The sequence below is a fragment of the Thamnophis elegans genome, chromosome 7, assembly GCF_009769535.1.
Source record: "Thamnophis elegans isolate rThaEle1 chromosome 7, rThaEle1.pri, whole genome shotgun sequence".
Lineage (NCBI taxonomy): Eukaryota > Metazoa > Chordata > Lepidosauria > Squamata > Colubridae > Thamnophis > Thamnophis elegans.
In genome coordinates, this window is record NC_045547.1 from 16437428 (window position 1) to 16461530 (window position 24103).

At 43.3% G+C, this 24103-nt stretch overlaps 1 protein-coding gene across 1 annotated transcript; it reads left to right on the forward strand.

Moving 5' to 3' along the window:
• Nucleotides 1-148: 148 nt before the first annotated feature.
• On the forward strand, nucleotides 149-23420 carry RAD52 (RAD52 homolog, DNA repair protein). The gene is made up of 12 exons (XM_032221536.1): nucleotides 149-383; nucleotides 5545-5618; nucleotides 6599-6700; nucleotides 8422-8515; nucleotides 10798-10865; nucleotides 12226-12344; nucleotides 12433-12508; nucleotides 14533-14717; nucleotides 17485-17624; nucleotides 19675-19749; nucleotides 21684-21884; nucleotides 22768-23420. Exons 2-12 carry the CDS (start codon nucleotides 5547-5549, stop codon nucleotides 22827-22829), a joined length of 1194 nt encoding a protein of 397 aa, XP_032077427.1. The 5' UTR covers nucleotides 149-383; nucleotides 5545-5546; the 3' UTR covers nucleotides 22830-23420.
• The last annotated feature ends 683 nt before the right edge of the window (nucleotides 23421-24103 follow it).

A 24103-nucleotide genomic window follows, 5' to 3' on the forward strand; every position in this document is an offset into this window, starting at 1 on the left:
CCGAAACATTGTCCCGCCTCCTCCGAGAAGGCCTGGGCGGCACCCAGACACGTCCCGGATGCCACCCTTTCCCTTTGCTCGTCCTTCCTTGCTCCTCCTCCTCCCCCTCCCCACCGAGCGCGAGAGGCGGTCTGGCGCAAGCGCAGTGGGCCCGAGCGGGAAGTTCGTCTGCTCTTCTATCTTAAGGTTGAGTCCGAGGCGGCTCTGGCTGGCTTCGGGCTCGATTTGTCTTTTGTCCGGAGAGGGTGGTCCCTTTGACAGCCGCCTTGTACGGAGGGCAAAAAAAAAGGGGCTCAACGATCGTCCCGCTCTTTCAGAGCTGCCTGGCGACGCCATTCCAAATTTTCAGTCCCTTTTTTGCGTTCAAGAGATTCTACTTTCACGTAAGTTGATAGAAGGTCTTATTCAGTACTCTCGGCTACATGGCAAACAGGCTGACCATAGTAATAGAGGAGGACATTTGTGGCTCGAGGTTGATATGAAGGGTCCTTGGTGCTCTATGGGTTGCCTAGTTGAATGAAATGAAGGACTAGGGGAGACAGGATAGCAGCCTTCCAATATGCTCTTGTTTTCTTGCAGACGTTTAGAATAGCAGAGTTGGAAGGGACCTTGGAGGTCTTCTAGTCTAACCCCCTGCTTAGGCAGGAAACCCTAAACCACTTCAGACAAATGGCTATCCAACATCTTCTTAAAGACTTGAGTGCTGGGGCATTCACAACTTCTGGAGGCAAGTTGTTCCACGGAATAATTGTTCTCACTGTCAGGAAATTTGGCTTGGTTCTAGATTGCTTCTCTTCTTGATTAGTTTCCACCAGGGGTGAAATTCAGCAGGTTCAGAAATTTTGAGTAGCCCAGAGCAGTGTTTTTCAACCTTTTTTGTGCAAAGGCACACTTTTTTCATGAAAAAAATCACGAGGCACACCACCATTAGAAAATGTTAAAAAAATTTAACTCTGTGCCTATATTGACTATATATAAAGTAATTTTCCCACGGCACACCTTACACTATGTCACGGCACACTAGTGTGCCGCGGCACAGTGGTTGAAAAACACTGGCCCAGAGAACTGGCAAATACCACCGCTGGCTGGCCCCAGAGTGGGGTGGGAATGGAGATTTTGCAGTATCCGTCTCCTGCCATGCCCATCAAGCCACACCCACAGAAAAAAGTAAAAAAAAAATGAATTTCACCACTGGTTTCCACCCATTGCTTCTTGTTCTACCCTCAGGTGCTTTGGAGAATACTTTGACTCCCTCTTCTTTGTGGCAGCCCCTGAGATATTGGAATACTGCTATCCTATCTCCCCTAGTCCTTCTTTTCATTAAACTAGACATACCCAGTTCCTGCAACCGTTCTTCCTATGTTTTAGCCTCCAGTCCTCTAATCATCTTTGTTGCTCTTCTCTGCATTCTTTCTAGAGTCTCAACATCTTTTTTTACATCATGGCGACCAAAACTGGATGCAGTATTCCAAGTGTGACCTTACCAAGGCATTATAAAGTGGTATTAACACTTCACATGATCTTGATTCTCTTCCTCTGTTTATGCAGCCTAGAACTGTGTTGGCTTTTTTGGCAGCTGCTGCACACTGCTAGCTCATATTTAAATGGTTGCCCACTAGGACTCCAAGATCCCTTTCACAGTTACTACTATTGAGTTTCATTATCATCACTAGGTAACATCAGTGCTACAAAGAATGTAATATAAACCGAGAGCCAAGGTCTCTCCTTACTGGTACTGATGATGTTTTACCTAGTTTGGGTAATGAAACGTCTGCAAGAAAATAAGGAAGCTCTGAGAGCACCAAGGGCTGATCGTAAACTGCTAATCAGGATCAGATCTGGCTAAAGTTGGGAGATCTAGAGATGGTTAGAATGGGAGACCACTAGGAAATCTCCCCCCCCCCCACCCCGGGGGAGAGTGAGAGGGATTATCATGGATTGGGAAGTCCAAAATAATTATGGAAAAAGATGACTTACAGGTAGTCCTTGACTTACAATCATAATTGAACCCAGAATTTCTGTGGTTAAGTGATACATTTGTTTTGAGTGAGTTTTGCCTCATTTTACAATCCTTCTTGCCACAGTTGTTAAGCAAATCACTGCAAGTTAGCAACCCATTTATTTTAGCGAATCTAGCTTTCCCCATTGACTTTGCTGGTCAGAAGTTTGCAAAAGGGGATCAGATGACCTTGGGATTCGGCAACCGTCGTAAGTATGAACCAGTTGTCAAGCATCTGAATTTTGATCACATGATCATGGGGATGCTACAAAATTGTAACTGTTAAAAACGGTCCTGAGATACTTTTTTTCAGTGTCGTCCTCACTTTGAATGGTCACTAAATGAACTGTTTTAATTAAGTTAAAAGTATTTTAACTTAACTGCATCTGTGTATGGTTTGCCAATTGCACAGTGGCAGATAGAACAGCACTCCAGAGGGTTAATGTCATTGCCCAGAGGATCATTGGTTGCCCTCTCCCCTCTTTGGAAGAGCTTTATAGCTCCCTCTGCCTTACGAAAGTACAAAACGTTCTTAAAAATCCATCTTATCCTGGACACCTTTTTTTTTGAACTATTACCATCTGGCAGACGGTACAGGATAATAAAAACAAAGACAAATAGGCTGAAAAATAGCTTATATCCCAGGGCAGTAACTATTGAATTCTATGGTATACAATGCAATATTAATGCAATATCGGGTTTTCAATTTCATTTATATAGCATGTGAAGGATGTGTGTTTGTGTTTTTATTTTTATAGTTATAATGTACACTGAAGATGGCATTTAATTTCATTGTACAATGTGCAATGACAATAAACTAAACTAAACTATTTTAAGTCAAGGATTACCTGTACTAACTGCTTCTATAGTGCCAGCAAGAACATTGTATTATGTCCTTCATCCATCTCAATGTGGAGGAAACCACTTTTGCTTTTTTTTAAACAATCATTATCCCTGCTTTCTTTCCAAGCATTTACCTTAAATTAATGCTTTTTAGCTGTTCTTGGTATGATAACACTTTTTTTTAATACAGCTTCATAGACAAATGAAAATATTTATAGAATCTGTGGGGTTGCTAAGAACTCACACCGATTTGATGGCAATCAGTTTTATGCAAAAGCAGCTTGACTTGACACTGTATTATAAACATTAATCATTCCCAGCTGGAAGGCCAGACATCTTGCTGAAGAGGAAGAGTGGGACATGTAGTCCAAATGTGAGCAAGATGCACCAAGGTGGAAACATCATGCTGAGCAAAGTAATAGCATTGGAACTTAACTACTCAAGTACTTGAGTAGCAATGTGATGAAAGCAGATTAATCTTCAATTCGGTTAGAATCATTTGCATCTTTGGACAAGGCTATTATGGAGAAACAAATTTAAGCATGTTTTGGGAACACTTGTTTTTCTGAGTTCCAATGAAAACCTTACAATATTATTTTTATAAAGCATGTGATGCATAGATGAAGTTCATAATTACTATAAAGGATAATCAACCATATCTTTTTTAAAATCAAAGGCATACCTGTAAAATATATTCAATTCTGATGCATTAAAAAAAAGCCTCTGGGATGGGAAAATTGTTCCTCTTGGTGCACCTTGATATGAGTTGGCTGCATTTCCTTTCCTTTCCTTTATCTCATGCCTTTCATTGACTTACTGTATAAGATATAGATATAGTTAGATAACTGGATAGATACCGTGTATAGATATAGAGATGTAGATGTGTATGTATGTATGTATGTGTTCTGACCTAGGCTTCCCCCAAAAGCACGAGGCAGAGTCCTGGTCCCGACAAAACCCCTTTTATTAAACGAATGTGAATTCCTCTTATTCACATTCAGCAAGGGCCTGGCAAACAGTCTTTCAAAGGTGAATTTATGACCACAGGCCTTATCTAGCTTGGAAAGCTGCCATGTAAATATTTTCCAAACACAGTGCTGTGCAAGGAAAGACTGGGCACAGAGTCTCTGAGATTCACGGACAGATCTTCACACTCCTCACTCGTGAAACGAGCTAACGAACAAATTGTTTCCTGCAAAAGCCCACTCCCCTTTCGCTCCTTTTTTATTTCCTATGGGAGGAGCCATTCACCGTCCACCTGTGGCTTTACTCCCAAATTGACCCTGATTTCTTAGCTGTTCTTTTCTTCTGGCAGCTCTGCGCATGGTCACACTGGGAACAGGCTTCAACTGTTCCTGTGACTCACTGCCGCCTAGCTCTGAAGGCAGCTGAGAACTGCTAGACGGCCGTGGCCCCATCTCTGCCTCCAATGCAGAGCCCTCATCAGAGCCTTCCCCAGACTCCAGGACTGGCCCATGTTCCTCCCTGATCTCCTCTCTGTCCAACTCTGCTGCTAGCTCCATTGGCGGACCACAACACTATGTATGTATGTATGTATGTATGTATGTATGTTATCAGGGGAGGGTTTCTCGCCCCGTTCCAACCGGTTCGGTTGGAACGGGGCCGGCGGCGTCCTCGTGCACGCGCGCAGTGCACGCATGCGTACTAGCGTCTGTGCGATTCTCCAGCTGCTCCTGGAGGATCGCGCAGGTGCTGTATGCATCCTGCGCATGCGTGGAAGCGCAGAACTCGTCAAAACCGGGTAAGGAGTGCGGGCGGGCGGGCCCTTCGCCGTTCCCGGAAGTTACTTACTTCCGGGTTCGCCGACCAACCGGTTCGCGGGGACCGCCGCGAACCGGTTGAAACCCACCCCTGGTATGTATGTATGTATGATAAATGTATTTATATAGAACAAAAATGGCATTTTCATGCATTTGAGAGTAAGCAACTTAATGCCTTTCAAAGCTTTTGAACTTCCGACAGGCTGTGCCTATCAGGATTTATGGCAGATGTAGTGCAAATACTCAGTAATACCAGATTGTTATACTTAGGCGGTCTTTCTGTCAGCATTTGTGCAGGCTAATTCTGTTCAGATTTAGGTTGAAATAGACAAAGTCTGCTTCTTTCTGAAAGAAGTGTTGCTTTGGTTTGATGGAAATCGTTGCATGTATATTTGCATCAATTTTATAATCAGAAAAACACCCTGCCTTTCATCTCAGTCATTAGGATGATCAAGGAGTCATAGTGCCATAGGATAAGAGAAAAGCTATTCTTGGTTTCAGGTGCATCTTATTCTCTGACTGAAATAAAATGCTCTCTTTAATTAGGAATTTCTCATTTATTAGGAAAAGTCAAGTTCTGGAAAAAGAACAAAATTTGCATGGAGCTTCTGTGTGGATATCCTGCTCTGCTAATTCTGAGGAGATATCTTCACATTAATTCTTTGCAATATTTGGGATTACTATTGGTTCAAATGTATTAATGGAACTTACTTCTCCTATCGGTATTTTGATTTATCGGTATGATTTACCACTTGTTTGTATCTTACGATTCATGATTGTTTCTTATGATTTATGGTCGATGACTTATCATTTTGTTGTTTGTATGTACACTGAGACCTTATGAACTGGAGACAAATTCCTTGTGTGTCCAATCACACTTGGCCAATAAAGAATATTCTAATTCTAATATATTTTTTGAAGGGATGTCCAGGGTAGAAATGGCAAGAGATGGAAATGGCAACACCAATGACACACCCAGTACGTGGTTTGGACAGGTCAGTATATCATTGCTTTTAGTTAGTTAGTTAGTTTGCTGCCCATCTCACTGCAGCTATCTTAAGATTCTCAGGAGTGAAACATTGTGCAACATTTATTAGGGATAAGAATATGGTTTCTACATCATCTTAACAAATCTGTAGGAAATGTACTTAGAGGTTTTAAAGGGAACAGGCCTGGATGAAAATCAGGTTGACGCTAATCATTCTTTCTGAAATAACCCCAATGTATTTTGTATCCTAGCTCAGATGGCTCAGTGGCTAAGATGCCATACTTGTCGATCAGAAACGTCGGCAGTTCAGTGGTTCAAATCCCTGGCGCCTCGTAACGGAGTGAGCTCCCGTTACTTGTCCCAGCTTCTGCCAACCTAGTAGTTCGAAAGCATGTAAAAATGCAAGTAGAAAAATAGGAACCACCTTTGGTGGGAAGGTAACAGCATTCTGTGCTCCTTCAGCATTCAGTTATACCGGCCACATGACCACGGAGACATCTTCGGACAGCTCTGGCTCTTCAGTTTTGAAACGAAGATGAGCACCATCCCCTAGAGTTGGGAACGACGAGCACATATGTGTGAGGGGAACCTTTACCTTACCTTATTTTGTATCCTATGCAGAAAACGTGAAGCTCTGGTATTATTGAGATTATTTTACAAAGAAAACTTTGTACAATTTTGAAGTGCTGTTTAGGTCTCTTTTGGGGGGGATTAATTCATAAGTTGCTTCTTGATGAGGAATACTAGGCAATATGCCGATATAATTATCTCTTCAATTTGCATTAAGATAGTGAGACTTCAGGAGTTAACTTTTAAAATGTTACTTTTATCATTTTATAATTTATGACAGCATGATAACAGTACAGTTTATTCTTTCATTTTGAAAAAGATTTAAGTGTGAGCAAATTAAATCTTGAAATGGAAACAACCAGAAGAGGCAAGAAGGCAGAAAGGTGGCTAAATCTGTTGATTTTTGTGTTTGTGAAGTGCCAGTACACAGCAGATGAGTACCAGGCTGTTCAGGCGGCTCTGCGGCAGAGGCTGGGCCCAGAATACATCAGTAGCCGACAAGCTGGAGGAGGACAGAAGGTACAAATTAGAGATTAGAGCTTTACTTTACTTTATACTGAAAAGCATCCTTTTAACCCCAGAGATGTGAACCTGACAGGCTTGGAGTAGCCTGTTAAGATGCGTTAACACTTAAAAAAAAAAAACATGTACTATATAGCTGTCAACAGCTAGTATCACCAAACCAGATTGTTGAAGTTCAGTACTAACCTTCAGGTTGTCAAATTAGAATCGCTGACCAGAGATTTCAAGAGAAAAATAAATATAATCCTGGGCAAAATGGCTCTAAAAACGCCAGGTTTTTATTGCAATATTATATGTTGTGTGTACAGGGAATCCTTGACTTACAGCCAACTTACAATTGAGCCCAAAATTCATGTTGCTAAGGGCGAAATTCGTTAAGTGAGTTTTGCCCCGTTTTACTATTTTTCTTCCCACATTTGTTAAGTGAATCATTGTGGTTGTTAAATGAGTGACACGGTTGTTAAGTGGCTCTGGTTTCCCCATGGACTTTGCTTGCCAGAAGGTTGCAAAAGGGGGTCACTGCAACCATCATAAATATGAGTCAGTTGTGAAGCATCCGAATATCAATCGTGTGACCTTCGGGATGCTGCGTGTGAAAAATGGTCATGAGTCACTTTTTCCAGTGCCATTGTAACTTTGAACGGTCACTAAGTGAACTGTTGTAAGTCCAGGACTGCCTGTTTTGCCCAATTAGCTTTACAAGGGATCTCTCGTTCTGTGGCACTGAATCTTCCAACAGCTTTTCACACATTTAAAGGCGTATGACGCATGTAATGCTCAATCCCACCCTTGCTGCCTACATATCCCATCCCACACTGTGGCCTAGATTTTGAGATATTACCAGCTTTCTCCTCTTGAAATAGAGTCCATCTGATCACTTTAATATTTATGTATAGCTCTTATGTAGAGAGCTATTTAATGTCTCCAAGTTGGTAAACATAAAAAAGTAAATCCGGTTAAAACGTATTTTGTTACCTGCTTCTTTATGTTTTTTGCTGTCCTATGTCATAATATAGTTAGAATATAGTAATATAGTTAGAAACTATGTATATTACATAACTATAGATCCATCTTGAATCTCTATTTATAAAAATGTTTGTGTGTGTGTGTGTGTGTGTGTTCAAGAATAACTCTGGAACACCTCAAGCAATCTCAACCAAACTTGGTACACAGATGACTTACTCTCTAGAGACATAATATAATTAGAAAATAGTAATATAGTAAGAAACTGTGTATATTACATAACTATAGATCCTTCTTGAATCTTGAATCTATATATATAAAAATGGATGTGTGTGTGTGTGTGTGTGTGTTCCAGAATAACTCTGGAGCACCTCAAGCAATCTCAACTAAACTTGGTACACAGATGACTTACTCTCTAGAGACAAATACTGTGGGGAGTAAGACACCTTTAACACCCCTCGTGTGTGTGTGTGTGTGTGTGTGTTCTGTTAAGATACAGCCTGTTGTGCCTTAAAATGGCTTCTACTGTACTGCCGTAAAATGGTTTCTACTGTATAGCACAGTGGAGTTGCCACAGTAACGGCTTCACATACTCCACAAGGGAGTTTCCTCTCGTAAGGAGGAAAATACAACATTAGAAATTATAATTGGATCCGGACATTTTCCCCCTATAAATACCCAGGCAACGCCATGTTATCTATTAGTATGAGATAAAAATGGATATTTTAATGTATTTGCTTTCTTTTTGCTCTCAGGTTTGCTACATAGAGGGGCACAGAGTCATCAGCCTGGCCAATGAAATGTTTGGATATAATGGCTGGGCTCATTCTGTCACTCAGCAGAACGTTGGTGAGTCCAATAAGAATTTGTTTTGGTTGAAAATGTGGGGAAAAGGCAATGCTGATAAAATGTAAAAGAAAAGGCTGGGGAATTCACAATACTGCTCTGTTCATGGAAGCTTTTTTGAACTGGTAATTTCATGTAAAGAAAATTAGGAAGCAGTTTTTTTTTTTCATTTTCCATGTGTTCCTGATAAAAATCCATTGTAGAAGAGCATGAGAAATATTATGAGGAATTATAGAATTGACTCTCTTCCTTAGGCAATTTGAGACCTTGAAGTACGAGGGTGGCCAAGAATTCTTGGAGTTAGTTTGCATATAAAATAGCAATAGCACTTAGACTTATATACTGCTTTACAGCCCTCTCTAAGTGGTTTACAGAGTCAGCCTATTGCCCTCAACAATCTGGGTCCTCATTTTACCCACTTTGGAAGGATGGAAGGCTGAGTCAACCTTAAATACCTTAATTAGAACCTTAAATGATAGAGCCGAGGTGGCGCAGTGGTTAAATGCAGCACTGCAGGCTACTGCTAGATCAGCAGTTCAGCGGTTCAAATCTCACCGGCTCAGGGTTGACTCAGCCTTCCATCCTTCCGAGGTGGGTAAAATGAGGACCCGGATTGTTGGGGGCAATATGCTGACTCTCTGTAAACCGCTTAGAGAGGGCTGAAAGCCCTATGAAGCGGTATATAAGTCTACTGCTATTGCTATTGCTATAAATAAAATTGATGCCTATTCATCATTTTCGACTGTATTTCCCAGCCAGAAAGCAGATCTGCTTATCTCTGTTGTAGTTCTCTTACCTCTTAAGTGAAATCACCACAGTAGCCTGTTATTCTACTAGTTACAGTTTTTAATGTGTCTTTTGCTAGTCCTCTCAAGCACCCATATTTATTTATTTCTATTTTCTTTCCTTCTTTCTTTCTATCCACTTTCTATTATTCTGCTATGCGTTTTATATTGTGGGAAAATGGGAGGGTTAGGATTGCAGGAATGAGATGTCTTGTAGCCATAACAAAATTCTTTCTTGAAAGCCAAGGTCATCCTTTGTCTTTGCACCTCTGCACCTGACCGGAATTGGATGGGTGGAACTGCCAGCATGGCAGTGGGAGACTGGACATGGGATGGACTTGGAGGTGTGGGGGCAAGATCTTGAACTTTCAACTAGGTGGGGAAAAACATGAAGCTTTCAGATTCGGGTTTTCCCAGATGTGCCAAAATGGCTCTGTTAATAAATTGGAACTTTGAGCAATACGTTGCCTTGGACTCTGATTGACTTTTGGATGCTATTTGGAACCCTGACACTGTTGCATTTTTGTTATCGGTGGTCACTGCCTCCTGGGTTATCAGTCCTGTGATTGTTTCTCTCCACCTCCTGCCTCTGTCACCTGCAATACTTTACACTTTTTGAAATTGGTAGCCTGTAAGTAAAGAACTACCGTGTTTTCCCCAAAATAAGACCCGGTGCTATTTTCTTTTGGGCCCCAAAATACGCACTAGGACTTATTTTCAGGGAAACAAGATTTTTAGGGGGATCGGCCTGGCTGGGTGCCCCGCCCTCTGGCGCTCACACAAGAGCCAGCAAGCACGCGGGGGACTTATAGCATCCAGCAGCAGCTGCATTCCGCTGGTCCCTTAGTCGGTGCACTCTGAAGCTGAACAGAGCGGAAGGCACAGCGGAAGGCAGGTGATGCCGGCACGCCACACGGGCTGCAGGCAACCCAAGAGACATGAAACAAGCCATGGAACCTGCCGCTCAATCCCACTGCCGCTCGGCTTTCCCACGGCCTGTGCATCCAGATTGCCTGCCTGTCCCTCACGCCTCTGCCTCTGTTTTAACAACACAAAACAGGGTGCATTCATCATTCTACCTGAATGTATCCTTTTACTTTTTGCTGTAGTAGTCTATTAGGAAAGGGCAAGCACTGGTATATGATACAGTTCCAAGTAAAGCTTCTTTGGTACTTCTGATTAACACAGAACAATATTTATAGAGGGTTTGTTTCCCCCAAATATGGCATCTTATATTCAATATGTGCTAACCATAAATAGCTGTTTATTTTAACAATGAAAATTATCAGGCACCATTGAATTTAATTTTTCGTTAAGTGTGTTTTCTTGCTTCTTTTTTATATAATTTATACTGTGTTTGGCCTTAGTTTTCTTTTCAAAAATAAAGGCTACCACAGGTCCTTTTTTTAAAAAAAAAACCCTCTCCTGAAGTTTTATATATTTCTGTTACTGCTTCTTGCCTTAGTCATTAGTGTAACTTTTTTCTTCCTCCTTTTGTAGATTTTGTTGATCTAAATAATGGCAAATTCTATGTGGGTGTTTGTGCCTTTGTGAAAGTTCAGCTTAAGGTAAGCATGCATATGTGGGTGGGTATTCTAATGTGGTGGGGTTTTTAGGAAGAGACAGTTAAATCAGAGGTCCCCAACCCTGGGCTGTGGCCTCCTACCATGGCCTGTTTGGAAATGGGCCATACAAGCAGCGGGCGAGCATATGTGCGCAGCTCCACTTGCACCAGCAGCAGGTGCTCACGTTTGAATGTGCAGCTCAGTTTGTGCATTTGCGCCTGCCACTCCCACAAAGGGAGCTGTGCATGAGAGTGCACGCGCCTGCCATTTGCATGGAAACAACCCTTCTCCCCTGCTGGACCGCCAAACCGGAAAGGTTGAGGACCGCTGAGTGAAATTATACCCAAATGTGCACAATAAGAACTCTTGAAGGTACTATTTATAGTCAGGTGGAGAGATTCTATTGTTATATAAAACTGTTACTATTGTCAGTTCTGTTACTGGTTGAAAGGGATTATTTAATGCTGAAGAAGCTATTCCACTTATATTTTCTCCTTTGTTACAGGCCAAAAATACACTTTCTTTGAAGAATTAAAATACCGTATTTTTCGGAGTATAAGATGCTCCAAAGTATAAGACCCATCTAGCTTTTGGGGAGGAAAACAAGAAAAAAACAATCTGCCTCTCCCAGCAATTTGCCTCCTTGCAGCAAACAGCAAACAGTCCGTTTCAGTTTCAGCACAGCCTGATTAGCACAAGCAGCTGATTGTCAGTTGGATCGGCCTCCCGACGTTTCAGGCTGCAGGGATTGCCATAGCCTATTGCCACCTCTGCACACCCCATTTTCAGCCTCCACATCCCATTTTCAGCATCTGCACACCTCGTTTTTGGCTTCCGCGCACTCCATTTTCCACCCGTTCTGGGCAGCAGGGATTGGAATGGGCAGAAAATGGGAGGGTGCGGAGGCCAAAAATGGGATGCGGAGGCCGAAAATGAGGCGTGCGGAGGCAGCAATAGGCAATGGCAATCCATGCAACCTGAAACAGTTGATGGTTGGGAGGCTGATCCAACCGACAATCAGCTGCTTGTGCTAATCAGACTGCTGAAGCAAACTGAAACAGGCTGTTTGCTGTTTGCTGCAAGGAGGCAAATTGCTGGGAAGCAGAGGCCAAAGGGTGAGTGGGTATATAAGATGCAGCCAAATTTTCATCCTCTTATGAGGGGGGGGAGTGCGTCTTATACTCCGAAAAATATGGTAGGTTGAAGTGTGTGATACTGCAGATGAAGTATCCAAATCCTTTTAGATTCCAGAAAAAATGAATGCACCTCCGTCATCTTTTCATTTTTTTCCCCTTCAAATATTAAGAAAGGAATTGTGAAAATAATTATAGTAAGGGGGGATATAAATCTACTCATGTTGCAGGATGGGGCTTACCATGAAGATGTTGGCTACGGAGTAAGCGAAGGCTTGAAATCTAAGGCCTTGTCCCTTGAAAAAGCAAGGAAAGAGGCTGTCACAGATGGATTGAAGAGGGCACTAAAGTAAGAGTAACCAACGCATGCAATATTTTGTTGTTTTTGTTGTGAAATAGAGAATTATGTTTTAAGAAGCAGCCGTCTGTCTCTTCAGGTGCTTTGGTAATGCTCTTGGGAACTGTATTTTGGATAAGGACTACTTGCGCTCGGTGAATAAGCTCCCCCGGCAGGTATGTTGTGGGGGAGGAGGGACAGGGGGAAGAGAGCAGGTTTCAAAGAAAGTAGAAATGCCAAATTCTGGAGTGATCACGAATTGTAACAATTAATAGTAACTTGCATCATTTATTCTTCTTCATAATCACCAGATTTCACCATTTGGCTTTTTTCTCTTAGAAATGTTCTCTCTTTTGTTCATTATTATTACTCAGAACTAAGCCAAAAGTATTATGTCATCATTCTAGCATTATAAAACAAGTTTTTTGTTTGGCGTTATTTGGAATAAGATTCTGTAACCTGCACAAAAACATATGTACCTTCGTATAATTTTTATGCGGACCTTAAGAGTATATTGTTTTCTACCTTAGGACCCTTTGGATAAACTATCTTGAACCTTGCAATTCATTTATTAATTTACCTAATAGTAAGGTTAATGGAACTTATGTTTATTTTTGCATAATCATTTTTAAGATGACACCATAAGCTTCTAAAGATTCCTCTTTTAATATCTCTTGGCATTTCCATAAGATTAACCATGGTTTATTCACTTTTTAAAACCTATAATTGGATAACTAGCCTAGTCTCAAATGTTCCCCTTTTAGGGAATGCTGTTGGCTGACAGCTACAAATGGCCCTCGATACAGTGGATTATCTGGATCCTTTTCAATCTGGGTTCGAACCAGGAAACAGCACTAAAATGGCACTGGCTGCGCTAGTCAGTGACCTTTGGAGGGCTCAGAATGAAAATGGTGCAACCCGTCTGGCCTTCCTTGCCCTCAGTGGCTTTTGATACCTTCAGCCGTAGTATCTTGGCTTGGCTTGGAGAGCTGGGAGTGGGAGGAGGCACTGTGTTATGATGGTTCTCCTCCTTCCTCTGTGGCTGGTTCCAGTTGGTGTTGGTATAAGGCAGGAATCCCTAGGACCGTGTAACGGAGTGAGCTCCCGTTACTTGTCCCAGCTTCTGCCAACCTAGCAGTTCGAAAGCATGTAAAAATGCAAGTAGAAAAACAGGGACCATCTTTGGTGGGAAGGTAACAGCGTTCCGTGCGCCTTTGGCGTTTAGTCATGCCAGCCACATGACCACAGAGACGTCTTTGGACAGCGCTGGCTCTTTGGCTTTGAAGCAGAGATGAGCAATGCCCCCTAGAGTCGGGAACGACTAGCACATATGTGTGAGGGGAACCTTTACCTTTATCTTCCTAACTTTCCATAAAGCACTGAAGGCCTATCTTTCCATCCAAGCTCTGGGATTAAAACAGCTGACTGCACATTGGAAGCTTGACTTGACCCCAGGTTTTTACACACACACTTGGTTTTAATAGTTTAATGTCAAGTGCAGGAAATCGGGAGTTAATGCAGTTCAAATGATTGCATGCTAATGCCCTCAACAAGAGGTCAAAGCAAACAGGCGGTAGAGAAGAATCAAAAGAATTCAAGGTGGGCTGGATTTAGATCTCATGTGGGCGCAAAGGGACTCTAGACTGATGGTGCACTTGACCCCTCCCTCGGGCACAGCATGGTCATCTACGTTTAATACGGTTTTTAATTTTTGATTGTGAACTGCCCAAAGTTTGCTATAAGATGGATGTCTATATAAATCTTTCAAATAAATAAATTGCCTTAAAATAAAAAAAAGCCAAAGGTAATCTGCAGGGTACACGGCCCTAAGAATAATTGTAATTTGCTTTAAACATATAAATAACCCACATTAGCTCAGATTACAGCATTGGCTAAAAGTATGGTGTGAAGGTGCAAATTCTGCATAAAACACCCCTTGTTTCCTGGGTAGCTTTACCTCTGGACTGGGATGGGGGTACGGGGTATTTTCTGGGCAGCTTCCCCCTGATAAATTCTGTGAAATGCTTCTACTATTTTGTTAATTTCTCTATTTCAGGGTTCCCCAAACCTGGCAATTTTTAAGGCTTGTGGACTTCAACTCCCAGAATTCTCCAGCCAGCTCCGCTAAATATTGGGAAAGTTGCCAAGTTTGAAGACCTCTGCTCTACTTGAATGGCTTTTTGTTTTATCCTTTTGCTAGATGCCTCCAGATTTAGATTTGGGCAAAGTGAAAAGACAGGACTTTGATCCTACTATTGAGAAGGCAAGATATAACAGCTGCTTGCAAAAAGGAAGTGAAGACCAGAAGCTCTTTTCCTTGTCAACCCCAAGCAAATCTCGCAAGTCGGCTACTCCCTTGAATGCGGTTGAACAAAACCAAAATAGGTTAGCAGCTTCATTAGATGTTTTTCCCCGGGCAGGCACACATTTTGAAATGTTAAACTTTTCATAATGACGTTTAGAAAGTTGCTGTCAAAAGTATTCTGAACTTTAATTCAGCAAGAAATTCCTGAGTGTGGTCAGATATTCTACTTTTGTTCTGGCAGGAGGGAAAGAAAAAGTAATGCAGGATTGCTTTTGTGAATTCTTATTACTGTAACGCGCTCTACATGGGGCTGCCCTTGAAGAGTGTTTGAAGACTTCAGTTAGTCCAGAACGCAGCCGCGCAAGCGATTGTGGGTGCACCCAGGTACACCCACGTCACACCTATCCTCCGTGAGCTACACTGGCTACCCATTAGTCTCCGGACCCGCTTCAAGGTGCTGGTCGTTACCTATAAAGCCCTACATGGCATCGGACCTGGGTACCTGAGAGACCGCCTCCTGCTGATTACTTCCCATAGGCCGATTAGATCTCACAGGTTAGGTCTCCTCCAGATTCCATCTGCCAGCCAATGTCGGTTGGCGACTCCCTGGGGGAGAGCCTTCTCTGTTGCAGCTCCAGCCCTCTGGAATGACCTCCCCGTGGAGATCCGGACCCTTACTACCCTCCCGGCCTTCCGCAAAGCCACCAAGTCCTGGCTGCTCCAGCAGGCCGGGGGGCTTGTGAAATATCCAGCCACACGGAAACTGTGAATGTTGCGTATTTTAAAGTGTTGTTTTTGTCTATTTATCCCCCTTCCCTTGTTTATTGTGAGCCGCCCGGAGTCCTTCGGGAGTGGGCGGCATACAAGACAAATAAACTAAACTAAACTAAACTAAACTAAACTAATTCTGTCAGGAAAAAAAGAGAGTCTAAATGTTTCCTATTTCCTAAGTGGGTATAACGTTGACAAAGTACATATCCAAGTGGGCACATACTGTATTTTTTGGAGTATAAGACACACTTTTTACTTCCGAAAAAGAGAGTGAAAACCTGGTTCTGTCTTTTACGCTGAAAACAGCATTTATGCCCTACTGAAACTCCTCCACCTTTGCAAAAATGCCCATGCCGAGGGTTTGGGAGGCTTGCAAAGTGTTCCTGATGACTGGGGAGGGCAAAAATGAGCAAAAAAAGGGCCATTATTGCTTGTTTTTGCCCCCTCCCCCAGCCCCCAGGAGCACTTTGCAAGCCTCCCAAAGCTCTGCATACCCCCTTTTTTTTCCTTCAAAAAACGGCCAGTTTTTGCGAAAAACGAGCCGTTTTTTTGCTCGTCTTTTTGCCCCCCAACTCCCAGGAGCCCTCTACAGGTCTCCCAAAGCTCTGCATGCCCTTTTATTTTTTTTTTGCAAAAAAACGAGGCGTGCAGACGGTTGGGGAGGCCTGCATAGTGCAAACACTTTTTTAAAAAAAATTACCTCTTCAAAATCATGGTACATTTTATACTCTGGTGCGTCTTATAGTCCGAAAAATACGATATATCCTATGGCAGCTTTTTCCAGTCTGATGCCCTCTGGTTGTATTAACATTCTGCTTTCAGAATTTGTTATCCAGCATTAATTCCTCTCTCATGAGTTTATACTGGTAGTCCTGGATCTTCAGTAAGTTATTAAGTATGTTATCAAGGTTGTGTCACTGTGCCAAGTAAGACCCCCCAACGAAAGAAGGCTTGAGTTTCTTCTAAGTTCCATTTTATTAGAGATGTCATACTGGCACATCTGGGAAAACTCAAATCTGAAAGTTTCCAGCTTGTCCCCACCCAAGTGCAAGTCCCTGCCCCACCACCCACATGTCTGTCACATGGCCCAATCAGGCACCGTCCCAACTGGAGGTGCCTCGCAGTCACGCCACTCCAGGTGCTTGGCAAGATGTCCTTGACGCTGTGAGAAAGGATATACATCTCCCAAGAGCCGAGGTGGCGCAGTGGTTAGGGTGCAGTACTGCAGGCCACTTCAGCTGACTGTTATCTGCAGTTCAGCGGTTCTAATCCCACCGGCTCAAGGTTGACTCAGCCTTCCATCCTTCCGAGGTGGGTAAAATGAGAACCCGGATTGTTGTTGGGGGCAATAGGCTGACTCTGTAAACCGCTTAGAGAGGGCTGAAAGCCCTATGAAGCGGTATATAAGTCTAACTGCTATTGCTATAATCCCCCCTCCCATTTTCCTACTGCATGGAAGACCTGAAGGCCCAAATGTAAAAGATTTCTTCCAGGCCTGACAGATTGACTCAGCCTTCCATCCTTCCAAGGTCGGTAAAAGATTGTTGGGGGCAATAGGCTGACCCTGTAAAACCGCTTAGAGAGGACTGTTAAGCATAAGTCTAACTGCTGTTGCTATTATTAGAAGAAAAGTATCATGGAATTGAAATTTAATATGCCATAAACATGCCTTGCCATCCAGCATGAGGAAATGTTATTAATGAACTAGAGCAGGGGTATCAAAGTCAAGGCCCGGAGGCCAGATCCGGCCCGTGGGTGCTTAGATCTGGCCAGTGAGGCCAGATCTAAGGAAGCAGCAAAGGACCGGCCCGCGGTATCTATGCCAGCAAAAACGGAGCCCAGGAGGGCTGCGGGCTTCAGCAAGCCATCGCAGCCAAAAACAGAGCTCAGGAGCCTGTTTTTGCTGGTAGAGCACTTGGGCTGCCACAGGTACCCCCAACACGAGTGACGTCGAGCTGGCCATACCCCCCCAGCCCCCCCATCAAACACAACGCTGTTGTGTCCTCCAATGAAATCGAGTTTGACACCCCTGAACTAGAGGGATAATCCCCCTTGGTTTATACTCTGTTATCACAGGATCTCATTGCCCTTGGATTACGACGCAACTCACCTTCGGAAGATACGGCAGAAGCAGCTTCAAGAGAAGTTCAGACAGGAGATGCAGGAGAAACAGCAGATCCAGTCAGATGTTTCAGCTTGCAGGGCTAAAGATCAAGGTAAAGAGGGTTGCAGGAACTGGATATGGCTAGTCTAGAAAGAAGAAGGACTAAGGGGTGACATGATCACAGGATTCCAGTATTTGAGGGGCTGCCACAAAGAAGAGGGGGAGGGGAATCAACCTATTCTCCAAAGCACTTGAAGGCAGGACGATTAAAAAAAAATGGATGGAAGCAACCTGGATTTAAGGAAATCTTAGCTGTAAGAACAATTAACCAGTGGAATAGCTTGCCTTCAGAAATTGTGGGTGCTCCATCACTGGAGGCTTCTAAGAAGAGTCTGCACACCCACTTGTCTGGAATGGTATAAGGTCTCCTGCTTGAACAGGGGGTTGGATTAGAAGACCTCTAAGTTCCCTTCCAGCTCTATTCCAGATAGAGGAGAATATTAGTAGCATGATTAATTCCTTCCATGTTAATTGTGCCTTCGTCAGAAGGAGAAAATGACCTGCCAAACAAAGGTTATTTTATACAAAAATGCATGAGCTGTTAATATTAGCCACGTTTAACTTAAAAAGAAAACCATAGAGGAAAATAGAGGCAGGGGGATAAATAATCTGGAATAGTTTTAGGGATGCAGAGGATCAGAGTGTTTAAACAGGAGTTGGTCAAGTAATTATGGGGGACAATTCTAATTGACAAAAATTTAAACAGTCACGGCGCAAGTAGATTTTGTGAAGCAAATTTTGATGTAGTTTTGCAAGAAAATACAATGATGTGGAGTTCAGAGGGCTGAGAAAGGCTTGGACCCAAAGAATGGGAGAGTGGCAATGACCTCTGTTGCCCCTGAAACTTTCCCAAGTGCTGTTGGGTCACATTTGACACCTTTTCCAATAAGTGTTTGAATGAAAATATTCAAGGGGATGGAGGAGGGAATCAACAAAATACAATGACTATCCCAAAGGATTCCAAAGGATTTTAGATTTCACTTGAAAAATATTATTTAAGTATAAATACAGCCCAGTTCGTTTGATGGGAGGGGAAGAGGAGATGAGGGCAGTGAAAGGCTCTTCCTTGTAACTCAAGAGAATTATAAGGAGTTGCAGTTACAACAGAAACATTAAGAAGCTTTCCCCCCCACCCCCACCCTGAAGAAAATCATTCAATCAGCTGGAAGGGATCTTGGAGGCCTTCTAGTCCAACCCCCTGCTCAAACAGGAGACCCTATACCAGGGGTGACAAACTTGATTTCATTGAGGGCCGCATCAGGGATGTGTTTGACCTTGGGGGGAGGGGGCTGGGATGGGTGTGGCCAGCTTGACATCACTCGTGTTGCGGTGCCTATGGCAGCCCACTCTGCCAGCGAAAACAGGCTCCCGAGCTTCGTATTTGGCTGCAACATTTTCCTGCAATTCTCTGCCAGCAAAAATGGAGCTCTGTTTTCGCTGGCAGAGGCACTGCAGGCTGGTCCTTCGCTGTCTCCAGAGTGACCCTGCGGGCCACATCTAAGCACCCCACGGGTGGGATCTGGGCCCCGGGCCTTGATTTTGACACCCCTGCCCTATACCATTTCAGACAGGCGCCTGTCCAGTCTTTTCTTTAAAACTCCAGTACCCACAACGTCTGTAGGCAAACTATTCCACTGGTTCATTGTTCTCATTGTTAAGAAGGTTCTCCTTAACTCCAGGTTAATTAGTTCCCATCCATTGTTTCTTGTCTTGCCTTTTAATTAAATTAAAATTAAAAATTACAAAAAAAAAAAAAAAAAAACAATAGCCAAATGTCCAGTGATGACTGACCCTCCCCTGTAGTTCTTCAGTGCCAGAAGAAAAAAGGAAGCTGGGAAGGGAAAGGGAGAGAATACAATCTCCTTTCCCAATCTGTTCTCTCCTGGGAAGAAAGAGACCAGTCGGAAGTTGATCTGCAGCAACTTGGAGTTGCACCGTTGAGCTACCACCGATCCTCCTTTGATGACACAAGGAAAAGACTCTGATATGCCATTCGTCCATCACCAATTTAGTTTTACCCACCTTGATCCTGTCTCCCTGCCTCAAATTAGAAAGGCGGGTAACAGTTTCACTTTTTCAGCAATTCTGCTCTTTGCATACAGAGGTGTCCACTCTCCCTGCCTTGGAATGCAACTCTTCTGTACCCCCGGAATCTGTTGTGGATGAATTCCTTGCAGGTGAGCGTAAAATTGCTTTAAGTTGATTAGCTCACGGTTTTTTCATGGTATTCACAGTACCAATTATTACGGTACAATCGTGTGGGTTTCTACCAGTTCGGCCGAACCGCTAATAGCTTGGCGACCTGGGTCGCTGGAAGCGGCAGTGTCCCAGGCCTGCCACACCCTTGCACCAGTTCTCCTGGTTCATCTTGTTTTTTGCTTCTGCAATTTTAGTTGTATTGTGCATGTGTGTGCAGTGTGCAGGGGCACATGGCGTATCCCTGAGCAAACCGGCAGTAGTTTCTGCCGGAATCCACCCCTGGGTACAATGTACATCCTCTTTTTCTCATGCGACTCCTCCCCAACACCCTTGCTTTGATGCTGAATGCAGACTGTGGGAAGGACTGTAATGAAAAGAAGAAACAGCCAGGGGGGCCTATATAGTGAAAAGTTACTGGGAGCCAAAGTGTTACCCATCTATTCACCCACATTCTGTGATGACCCGGGGTGAGACACGGAAGCAACACAGCCAGAGAACAGTTCTAACTCCCCTTTATTGCTCCGACTTTCTCCCAAACATCCTGTCATGCACCTATCAAGAGTTGGACTCTGAGATGGAAGATGAACAGCTGTCAGAGAGTGGGAGAGTGGCTCCATTGGCTGTGGAGGAAGGGCAAAGTCAGGCTGGGCAGAGCTGGGGACGGAGAAGAGAGTAACATGGGTTGTGTGGCTTACGAGGGAAGAAAGGGCCCCGATTCCCTTCACAAGGCACACCTGGGGATGGAGTTTAAAGGAAAGGCAAATGGGAGGGGCTGCTGCTGTCGGAAACAAACACTGACTTCATTTGGTGTTAAATGCTTATCTGAGTTCCTGGCATCCTCCCAACTGGTTTGATTTACTGCTGTGCTACTTCACTTCTGGAACTCCTTATCTTGCTTGCCCTGCCATATTAATTACCTTATCTTGCCTTGTTGGATTTATAATTGGTTTTCTGTTTACAAGGTTTGGACTGGAGCATTTTCAGCCAAAGGCTGTTACAGGTTTGTGGAAGAGTTTTTCTCCAGGCTGGAGAGTTGGCAGGGACATTGGGGTCACAGTTGATGTTAATAAAGGGACTTATACCGGTTTTCTGGCTATGTTGCCTTTGTGCCACTCCCTGGGTCATCATATGTCCCCATGTTTACTGCAAGTCCTGGAGCAAAGCTCTCTCACACACCTCCAACAGCCTCTGGCTGCGAGTAGTCCAGTAAGCAAAGTTAGCAAAGCAGCAACCAAGGCAAGAAGTCCAGTGAGGCAGGCAAATTGGACAAGGCACACAAGACAAAGCACAGCAAAATCCAGACATCGGCAACTGCATGCGAGGCTCCACAGATTCAACGCTTGTTCCCGACAAACACCCCTCCCAACGGCGTCTCCTTAAATCTCAGTTCCCAAGGTAAGCCTTGTGAAGAGGGGCAGGGCGCTCTCCTCCCGAGTCATCGGGTTGGCCTGCGTTGCTCCTTCCTCCCCTCCACAGCTCCATGCTCGGGGATCGGAAGGGGGCGGTCCTTGCTCGGCACCGGAACTCCGTCGTTCCCCTGCTCCACTGCCTGCCCTCTCTTCCCCCTTCTCTCGGTCATCCTGTGCTCATTCTTCCTCGCTGACAATCCTTCCCAAGCCTGAGAGACCCAGAGCTGCCTCGTCCTCCTCCGGTCATTTCTCCGGAGCCAACGAGGTCGTGCCCTCTTCTTTCATCGGCCCCAGCTCTAGCTCGTCGTCCTCTGCGGACTCAGGCTCCGATGGGGCCATGACACATTCCCTTTTTCTAGAAAAACTCAGATTTAAGCATTCTCATATCTGAGCTGGACCCTGTATATTGCGGCTTCCATTACAATCTAGAGCCATTGGGAATCAGACGCATAACTGAACAATCAATAGTTGAAGTTTTAGTTTTAATTTCTGACTGATTACAGATGATCCAGAACTGTGGGACTTTCCTTTGGAAGCAACTGATCACAATACAGCAGCAGTGCCAGCCCAATGCTTACGTTCACCTCTTGGACAGCATTGCATGATGACTCGCAGCCGAACCCCGCAAAGAATAAATAATCAGCAATCAAATATAAAACCTTCATCTTGGCATCTGTCCTCCAGTCCCAAATCTTACTTAGCAGGTAAACTGTAAAAGAGCTAGGAAAACGAGTAACTTTGGCTACATTAACTAGGCTATATGACAAAAGCATGTAGTAGTGGGGAACAAATAACATTGTCTCCTCCGTGAAAAGCAGCTAAAATGCAGCTTCTGGGCCACGAGGAATGTTGTATATGAAATAGGATAGCTTAGCACATGAAACTGGACGGGAATCTAAACCGTGTCCAAATCCTGCAGAGCGCAGAGAAAAAAAATCCTCATATTTCCCAGTGATTCCAGCCTATGAATTATAGGCAAGTCATTAAAACTCTAAAGTAAAATTGCTGAAAATGCAGTGGTAAAAAATGAAACAGGACACATTTTATTGTAGACTAACTGATAACCTGGCATTGCCTGGGTATTTATTTATGGGGGGGGGGGGGGGGAATGTCCGGACCAAACATAATTTCTAATGTTGTATTTTTCCCCTTACCACAGGGAGCCCCCTTGTGGAGTACTGTGAAGCCATTACTATGGCAACTCCACTGTGCTGTACAATAGAAGCCGTTTTAAGGCACAACAGGCTGTATCTTAACAGAACACACACCCTGAGGGGTGTTAAGGGTGTCTTACCCCCACAGTATTTCTTTCCAGAGAGTAAGTCATCTGTGTACCAAGTTTGGTTGAAATGGCTCAAGGCATTCCAGAGTTATGCTGGAACACACACACACACACACACACACTCTCTCTCTCTCTCTCTCTCTCTCACACACACACACACACACACACACAGCCATTGATGATAGATAGATAGATAGATGATAGACAGACAGACAGACAGACAGACATAGAAAAACTAGGTGAAACTAGGCAAAAAACATATATATTTTTAAATGAAATCCTTTTCTGAATGTTTTCTATTTCAGCTGAACAGAGTCCCTACCGAAAAGGCCAAGGCATGAAAAAGAGAAGACTGGAACCTGCATAGAAAACACTTCAGACTTCAGCACGAGGGTTTTAATTCAGAATACATTTTAGTCCAATAAAGTTGCAGACCAAAGTATATTTTCTAGATTTTATTACAGGAAAAAAGCGCATTGCTTTGCAGTATTTAACTAATGGCTTAAAATGCCACTTCAACTCTAGTGAAAAGAATTAAATATTACAAGTCCTAATATTTCACTTTATATGTAATTTTATTGTAAAACTTTAAAAGGTACTTTCTTACCTTTCTTCATTCCGAGTAGAAGAGAGCAATTTTAGTAATAATATATTCAAAATATAAATGTCTCACCTGTCTTATAATGTCTTATAATGTCTTATAAATGTCTTATAATGGTCTCACCTGGATATGAATTTGATGATCAGGGAAAAACCTATTTTAATTTAAATTATAATTGTCCTTTCTTTTGATGAACAAAACCAACAAAACTAAGGTTTCCACCTACTCAGAGGCACAACCTGAAAATGTTTGGAAAGTTTATTGTTAGAAGTATAGAAAAGCATGACTTTTTAAGTGTGGGTGGGTGGGGCGAGGGAGGGGGCGGAAGGGAAATATGTCAGTCTTGGACTTTTTATGGTGTCTATTTTATTGGTCCACTAACAAAGTCTGAGAAAACAAAAATCCATCATTAGAACAGTATAATTCATTTTGCAATCTATAGTTTAATCCAGCATCTCATGTAATATATATTACTAACTAGCTGATAACCCGGCATTGCCCGGGTATTTATTTATAGGGGGAAATGTCTGGACCAAATGTAATTTCTAATGTTGGATTTTCCCCCTTACCAGAGGGAGCCCACTTGTGGAGTACTGTGAAGCTGTTACAATGCCAACTCCACTGCACTGTACAGAAGCCATTTTACGGCAGTACAGTAGGAGTCATTTTAAGGCACAACAGGCTATATCTTAACAGAATCCCCCCCCCCCGGGGTTTTAGGAGTGTCTTACCTTGACAGTATTTTTTTCCAGAGAGTGAGTCATCTGTGTACCAAATTTGGTTGAAATTGCTCAAGGCGTTCCAGAGTTATGCTGGAACACACACACACACACACACACATACAGCCATTTTTATATATATAGCTGGTGAGCGATCTACTTTGTTAAATTGAGCAACTTTTCTCCAAATAATTATTGCAATATAACGTGAAAATAGGGTCAGTATACCTTTTGTTTCTGTTGCAAAAGGGAGGGTATTTAAAGCAGTTTTTTCTGCAAGACCAATAGCATCAGGCTGAAATAAGTCCCCAGTCCTGATCA

Bases quoted from the DNA above. Each gene is read 5' to 3' on its own strand.
- RAD52 (XM_032221536.1), top strand. From the start codon at position 5,547: ATGTCCAGGGTAGAAATGGCAAGAGATGGAAATGGCAACACCAATGAC. The intron at 6,701-8,421 runs GTACAAATTAGA...TTTTGCTCTCAG, and splicing joins AAGCTGGAGGAGGACAGAAG to GTTTGCTACATAGAGGGGCA. The intron at 10,866-12,225 runs GTAAGCATGCAT...CTCATGTTGCAG, and splicing joins TTGTGAAAGTTCAGCTTAAG to GATGGGGCTTACCATGAAGA.